The sequence below is a fragment of the Pygoscelis adeliae genome, unplaced genomic scaffold (genome assembly GCF_000699105.1).
Source record: "Pygoscelis adeliae isolate BGI_AS28 unplaced genomic scaffold, ASM69910v1 Scaffold342, whole genome shotgun sequence".
Lineage (NCBI taxonomy): Eukaryota > Metazoa > Chordata > Aves > Sphenisciformes > Spheniscidae > Pygoscelis > Pygoscelis adeliae.
This window is the reverse complement of record NW_008824437.1, coordinates 451,114-458,812: the sequence shown is the minus strand read 5'-3', so window position 1 is coordinate 458,812 and position 7,699 is coordinate 451,114. Positions and strand designations below refer to the sequence as shown.

The window sequence follows — 7,699 nt, the reverse complement described above, 5'->3', positions numbered from 1 at the left end:
TAGTTTTATCTGTATTTTCAGTGTCTTGCCTTAGAAACAAAAAGCTCCTAGACTTGAATTTTTTAAGGAAGAATTTGAGAGAAAAACCAAAATCTCAATTATTCTAAAAAGGGATTTTTTTCTGGTCACATTTTAAGCATGTTTTCTATTTTTCTTTATGGCTTTATAAGAGTATGCTAAGCGACAAGGAAATGAACCAGCTCATCACATTGGTCATTAATGTTTAGTATTTTCTTTTTGCAGTCTGTTGCGTTTCCTCAGGACCTGACTGAAACTTATTTGCTGAGTTCCTTGGCTCAGCATGGGGAATATTTCTTACGGACTAAAGAGAAAAAATTACTTAAAATCTATTACTGCAGACTGCACTGGATGGCTCAAGGGACTGGCAATATGGTATTAAACATTTTATCTAGGTTACCCGTTCACATTTAGTCAGATCTGGAGTGACCAAAAGTTACTGTGTCTGATAGTTTACTAGTGGTTTACATGATAGGAAATTACAGTCTTAAACCATTTCAGAGAGATGATTCTATATCCCCAAACCTAGCAGCACCTTTAGCAATAGCTGCCATAATCGTGGCACTTTCCAAAAATTAATCTGCCTTAAAATGTACAATTGAATAATGAAGCCCTTTTCTGCAAATGCATGTTATCCAAAATCATGATCCATTTGACAGAAAGACTTACTGAATCAATGTAGAAGGTGTTTGATCCCACAAAGGTGATAGCATCTTGCAGCTCATAGTTGTGCACCCCATTTTGGTAATCCTGGTAGGGCGTCACGGTAAGAGCGAAGGGCCCCACGCTGTGTTTGCTCCAGTTGGTCAGCTTCACCTCCAGCGGGATGGGGTCCCCCACTTTGCAGTCCACCACAATATCGCAGTCGCAAAGCTTGCCATCAATGAGGATATCTGCAAATCAAGAAAACAATTCCACATTATGTGGGACTCCTGCTTTAGAAACTGTATTAATCTTGATAGGAAACTTACTTAACAAGAAAAAGTAACCCAAATGAAACCAAGAGTGCATGACGGTTAACCTCAGGAAAGAAAACCCAGCGCTGCAGTGTTGTGTAGGGTAGTGTTGCAGGGAAACTACTTGCAACAACCAGTTTATGAAGGTCTGATATCTGTCCACAGCTGTTGAAAAAGCTACGAAAAAGCCCAATTATGATCTATACACAGGCACCCAAAGATATCTTTTTAACCTCCTTGCTTGCAGGCCAAAGCCACAGACAACTTCTCATGCTTCTCCTGCAAATCAAGAGCATCAGGTGAAGGGAAATACAAACAGGAATCATCAATACAAACGGTAGCTAGATAGATCCAGGGCTGGATGCCCCTGTTCACATGTTACAGCCAGAATAAATCCTCCTGTATGGAGGTGACCTTTTGGAGCAGGACAGACACTGCCAGAATTTGCAATGTAATACATATACTAAAGTCCAGCTTATAAGGAAAAAAGGGATTTTAAAATTATACAGCAGTACTACGATCTTGTTCACTCTTTGTGCTTTAATTCATTCTGGGATTTCTATTTTTAACTTTCTACTTTTCTTTCCCTTACTGGGATAGCAGAAAATATAAAGCCTCTAAATTGGTTACTGCTGGGACAACGACAGCCAGAGTAATGTGTCCACTATCCTTGCCCATTTGCTTATACAGAACCAAAATGTTTCATTACCAACACACTATGAAATTGCTAGTCCAATTCCCCGCTCTGAAAGGGTTCCCAGTTGTGCAGTATTACTGTATTTTTCAGATGAGGGTTATCTCCGATGCACTATTAATACAGGAACATTTCTATTTCACTATGGGTTCATGTTCAGAGATAAGAGAAAGCCCTGGGCACGTGTAAGAAAGCATCCCCTGTGTGAATACCTATCCCCATGAGGCATTTCAATCACTCCAGCCCCTCCTCAGTCGCTTGCCTTATGACATACATCATATTATTCCTCTGCCAACAGCATTGGATTTACATTAGTAATATCCCCTCTTCAAGAAAAGACACTATTTTTATGCTTCAGGAGCTTTCACAGAAAAAAACATTTTACACCGAAGTGATTTTTTTTTTTTTTTTACTTATTTTTGTTTTGTTGCCTTAGATGAAAAACTACAAAATGATGCATGTTCTCATGATGCCCTTTAGCCGGGCAAACTGAACAAGCCTTAGCATAGCAACTGGGGAAAAAAAAAAAAGCTAGTGCCAAAGAAGAAACAAGTTCAGAAAGGGACATTTATTCCAGAGGTCAGGTCAGCAAAGCTGAACTACCCAGATGAAACGCCCTCCTTGACCAAAGCTGCCCAAATGCAGCAGCAAGTCCCAGATACAAGAGGCTTGGCAGAGTGAGCACAAAGAAACCCTGCAATGCTCAAGCTGCAGCTACCCAAAACCCATGCCGGTGTCCCAGTTGGAACAGTCCCCATGCCAAAACTAGCCTTTCCAAAGGAGATGCCCCATTTTTGACAATGATAGCACTGGTGAGGCCACACCTGGAGTACTGTGTCCAGTGCTGGGCTCCTCAGTACAAGAGAGACATGGACATACTGGAGAGAGTCCAATGAAGGGCCATGAAGAGGATTATGGGACTGGAGCATCTCTCCTGTGAGGAAAGGCTGAGAGAGCTGGGACTGTTCAGCCTGGAGAAGAGAAGGCTCAGGGCGATCTTATTAATGTGTATAAATACCTGAAGGGAGGGTGCAAAGAGGACAGAGCAGGGCTCTTTCCAGTGGTGCCCAGTGCCAGGACCAGAAGCAATGGGCACAAACTGAAACACAGGAGGGTCGCTCTGAACATCAGGAAACACTTTTTTACTGTGAGGGTGACCGAGTGCTGGCACAGGTTGCCCAGAGAGGCTGTGGAATCTCCATCCTTGGAGACATTCAAAACCAGTCTGGACTTCTGCCATCCTGGGCAACTGGCTCTAGATGACCCTGCTTGAGCAGGGGAGTTGGACTAGATGATCTCCAGAGGTCCCTGCTGACCTCAACCATTCTGTGATTCTGTGAAAGGAAGTTATAATCACCATTGCATTTTAGGAAAGGGCTAGCCATGTTTGGCCAATGCCATGCTTGGCATTGGATGTCTTTTGCAATAGCACACTCTAACGTTAGGGGCTCTCCTGCCCAACATGATCAAATTGCTTCTTGCAGGACTGCCATAAGATCATGGAGGTGAAGTAGTGATTATAACGGTATCCCATTATCTGGGATTAACTGACTTGAATTTTTCAAAACACAAAAATGTGTGTGTGTAATCTTTATGCTTCCCAGCCTCCTGCCACAGAAATGAAGTCCAGTTGCTTCCTTCAAAAGAACTGCATTTATATCAATTCATTACTTTCTATCAGTTTATGTTTTCAAGCTTCTCCCTGCAAGGTAAGTGCTTTCATTTAAAAAAAAAAATTTTAAAAAAACCTTTTTTTTTTTTCTGGTTCCTCCAGCCAGTGGGTCTTACAGCTGTGAGAACGGTTAGCTCCCCAGACCACCATAAACCTTCAGAAATAATCAGTGGGCTAAGTGAATGAATCTTTATTTTCAAGCTGCTTATCAACTTGCCTTTTAGCTTTAAAATTCAATGCTCTGCTGTAGGAATTGTAAATGAACCCTTTGCCCTCTGTCTCCACCTTTGTATCTAATAATAGCTCAGAGCATTGCTTCCCGATATCTTCATGTGAAAATAGAAAATCCAAACAAAAGGGAAGCAACTGTCTGGCTCAACCAGATTAATTTTCTTTCGTATTCCTAAAAAAATTCAATTAATTTAAGATTGATTTAAGACCACGTGTGTGCATACGTGCTTGTGTACATATTGAGAGATTATTTCCTTCCCTCCCAGCACACCCTTCCCTCTTGCAGTACCGAAGCCAAGGATCTCAATGAGATGTCAGATGAGAAAACACACATGGCTGGCGTGCAAAATACTATGGAGAGGAGTGTTTAAAAACAGTCCCCTTTCATCAGAGAGAACAGCTTGGTTTGACAGGCAGTTTTACTCCCTTCCTGACACAGAAAACATCTCATGGACCATACGGATTTGCTTTAATATTTTCATCCATGAACAGAGGAAAAGCCATGTGTACAGGGTCCCATTTCTGCAGATTCAGCTCACTCACACAGATGGCATATAAAAGCTGAGACTGCTCACACCACTGCTGTGAGAGTGAATCATTATTGGCTTCGGTATACAGTAGCTCTGAATCAGATGACACAGTTGCTAGCACAGAAGACAGTGGTGGCCGTATCTCCATCTTCCAAAGATTCAGAGACAAGATAAACAGTATTTCAGAAAATTAGAAGGAACAAGTTTAATGCAAACAGCATATATAAATTACATTAAAAAGGTGGAAGCATAAACTCTGGCTGTCAGGGGGAAAAAGGCAAAGACCTAGCAATCTCCTCCTAAATAAAAGTTAAACGCTTTTTTAAGTACTTTAATAAGCCAACAGAATGCTGCTGCTTTTCCCCCCGCCCCCTCTCTCTCTCCTTTCTTGCTCATTTACCTACACATGTCCACTATGTTGGCATCCTTGGGTGCCAACATTACCCTGCAATGCTTGATAGCCATGAAAAAAGGAAAGACACAGTCTTTCGCACCTGTGAACAGGCATGGGACCAATCTGAGGAAGTGCAGGATATTTTATTTCTAGGACCTTCTCTAAGTGATTATTATACCAAGGGAGAAAATGTTCAATACATTTTGGAAGGCAGAAAATGAGGATGATACAAGCCACTGAGAATCACAGAATCAGAATCATTTAGATTGGAAAAGACCCTTAAGATCATCAAAAGAATGGGTGAGAAGGGTGATTGGAAAGCCTTGCTTTATCACTGATGGCCTTAGCCAAGCCTTTTAAGATCTCGATGAATTCACCTTTTAGAAGGAAAAACTACTTCATGGCCAGTTGATAGGTGATGCTTATTGACACCACAATGGCTGGGAGACCATTATATGAAAATAATACATCAGATTTCATATAGCATCTGTCTTTCAGGATCTCAAAACTCAAGAAAAGGGAATGAATGTTACTAACGGGAAGACAACCACTATTCCACAAGAAAAACAATTTACCATCACCTGCCAGGTGCACTTCTGTCTACATCACCCAAAGGAGCAGCTTGGAAATGAATATCAAACATTATTGACATTTTGTGTTATTTACTCTGCTCATGCTAACACACAGTAAGTTGTTCTTGCTACTTCATCAAGTTTCCACGTGAGCACTTGCAACTCATTGGCCCACCTGTACGTCAAGAGTCCTGACTCATGGCTAATTGCATTTCTGCACCCAACTCCCTATTTGCCACTGTGAAAGTTTAATTTTGGAAAGCCACATACAAATACATGTTTAATCTCAGTGGAAATGCACATTCCAGCAATGTTTACTCTCCTCACTCACGTTTGGGTTGATTTTAAAAAACAGGCTGCAGAGGAAGGCAGGGTGTTTGTGCTCATCTTTACAGTCGGGGGTGGAGAAATTTCCATTGGATATTTGCTTTTAAATTTGATGTTGAATCCCAAACTGAAGCAGATGCATTGGTCTCTGCCATCCGCTGCAGCTGGGAACCTGTCTCAAGACTTCGAGCAAACACCTCACAGAGACATAGCTTTGCACAAACAAGTAGGTCAACAAAACTCAAGGCAAGAGATGCCCAAATGAGTAAATACATCTCACATAAGAGGTAAGAGATCTTCAAACCCAGCAAAGCAAGCCTTGTTCAGCTGTACTGTGATAGTTAGGGGAATTTTAGTCAACCATTTTTTATGCTGTTAGAGCTGTTCCCAAATACTAGTTTTACTCATCTCAGTCTGCAAACTGGGAGAGCTATGGTCTGAGGAGCGGAGAGGAGCAGCAGCAACGCTGATGTCTCTAGAAAATGCCCATTAGGTACTTCGATGGAGGAAAGCCAAAGACCAAGAACCCAAGCCACAGTTGCTGCAGTGAAAGTCTTGCAGAATGATTCAGTTTTTCTGTGTTCACCAAATCTAAAGTGCTGATTAAAATGACTGCCCAGGCCAGCTTTACTTCTAATTGCCCTAAAAGAGCAAGGAAAGGGCCAGCCATTCTGTTTGGAACAACTACCTTTTTTTTTTTTTCCTCCTGTCCTCTTCTGCAAGAATGTTTGTTCAGGATTTTGCAAGGAACTTAACAATGCAAAGAGAAATCTTTTTTTTTTTAATTTATTTTTTAAATCAGTCATTTAGAAATAGGTTGAACAATTCTGTCCATTTCTGATCTTACATATTATGGAGATGGAAGAAAGATCAGAATGGAGGAAAAAACCTGTACTACAGGCAAACTCTGTGTACTGTAAGGTACAGAGCAAGCTGATCCTGCCTGTCTCCAAACAAGCAAGCTCCCTGTCCCTCCTCTCATGCTGCATGCCTGAGATTTGGGGTTCAGTCAGCTGCTTAGAGGAGCTGGCAGGCAACATGTGGCATTCCGTTGAGATAACAGGCTCATTGAATTTTCTTATGTATCTCCTCCAATATATGAACCTAAACACTGTTTCTGTTTCCCCTCTTCCCACTTGTTCTCCCTCATGTAGACCAATTCCCTTTCATTTTCGAAACCATTCATGCAAATTATTTACACATAGAGATATAGCACTGGTTACATTTGTTTGTCCATTACGAGGTCCTGCAGTATTTTCAGAGCTGAATACATCCATACAAAAGATATTTCTATGAATATAAAAACTGTGTTCCCTGTCACTCTCATCATGAAAATGCTGAATGGTTATTTAATAACATGACAGCCTCATAGCTATTTGCACAAAATCTTCTGTGTGTGATTCGGATCTGGTCCTCGCACCAAACCTGAGCATCTTAACTTGGAATAACATCCTCGTGTTCATTCATTGTTACACTGACAGAATACTGAGCCTAATCCATCCCCTGCATAATTTCATTGCAGTCAATAGTAACAGAGCACAGAGGTATACAGATGTTTGTATTGTAACAGGTTCAAATGACACGAATATCTCACCTTGTCAACCACTGCTAGTCCTGTCCTATAAAGTGTACTCAGAGCCTGCTGATCCAAAACGCCCATGGACCTGAAGAGTTCAGCTCCTCTTTGGGTCAAGGCTCTTGGACAGGGATGAAAAAAAATACAGGAAAAGATATGAACAAACTAGTGCAGCTTCCTGCAAGTAGCCACAACCCAGAGAACTTCACCTAACATAGGGGCACGAGCCTGAAAACAGGAAAGTTGGCAGAGGATGGGATGACCGAATGTGAATATAGGCTAGTGAAAGAGGCAATTGCTTTCACAAGACCTCTGAGCTGCCTGATTTCTGGCAGACTTCCCATTCCCAAACATTTCACAATTGAATTAAGGACACTTTATTCGCTCCAAAAGCAATTAAAAATAAAAACACAGTTAAAATATAGTTCCAACAACAATAAGTAATTAGTCTTTGATAATTGTCTGTGTCATCCTATTTAATCACTCTTTTGCTGTGGCCAGTATGCTGATGACAGATCCCGACTGGTCCGATTATTGTTCCTGCCAAATTGTTTCGAGTTTGTGTCTGTTCTTAACTCTGTGATGACAACGGACTGAGGACGCTGCAGCATCCCCGTAGGACTCGCTTGCAAAAGGATTTTTCAACGCTGTGCATTTGGATTGAGCAAGCTTTCTTCCTCCAAATCAGTATGGCGTTTATGTCCAATTTTAAACCCCAAATCTATCCTT

The 7,699-nt window shown here is 41.4% G+C and overlaps 1 protein-coding gene across 1 annotated transcript in view; it reads right to left on the bottom strand.

Annotated features, from left to right (window-relative positions):
• The window catches only part of LOC103914317 (trafficking protein particle complex subunit 9-like), a gene marked incomplete at its 5' end in the record, with an annotated part of 462,978 nt that overhangs the window by 6,548 nt on the left and 448,731 nt on the right, over positions 1-7,699 (bottom strand). The window contains one exon of the mRNA XM_009320933.1: positions 688-911. Coding sequence (XP_009319208.1) covers positions 688-911 — 224 coding nt within the window. The remainder of the gene's footprint in view (positions 1-687; positions 912-7,699) is intronic.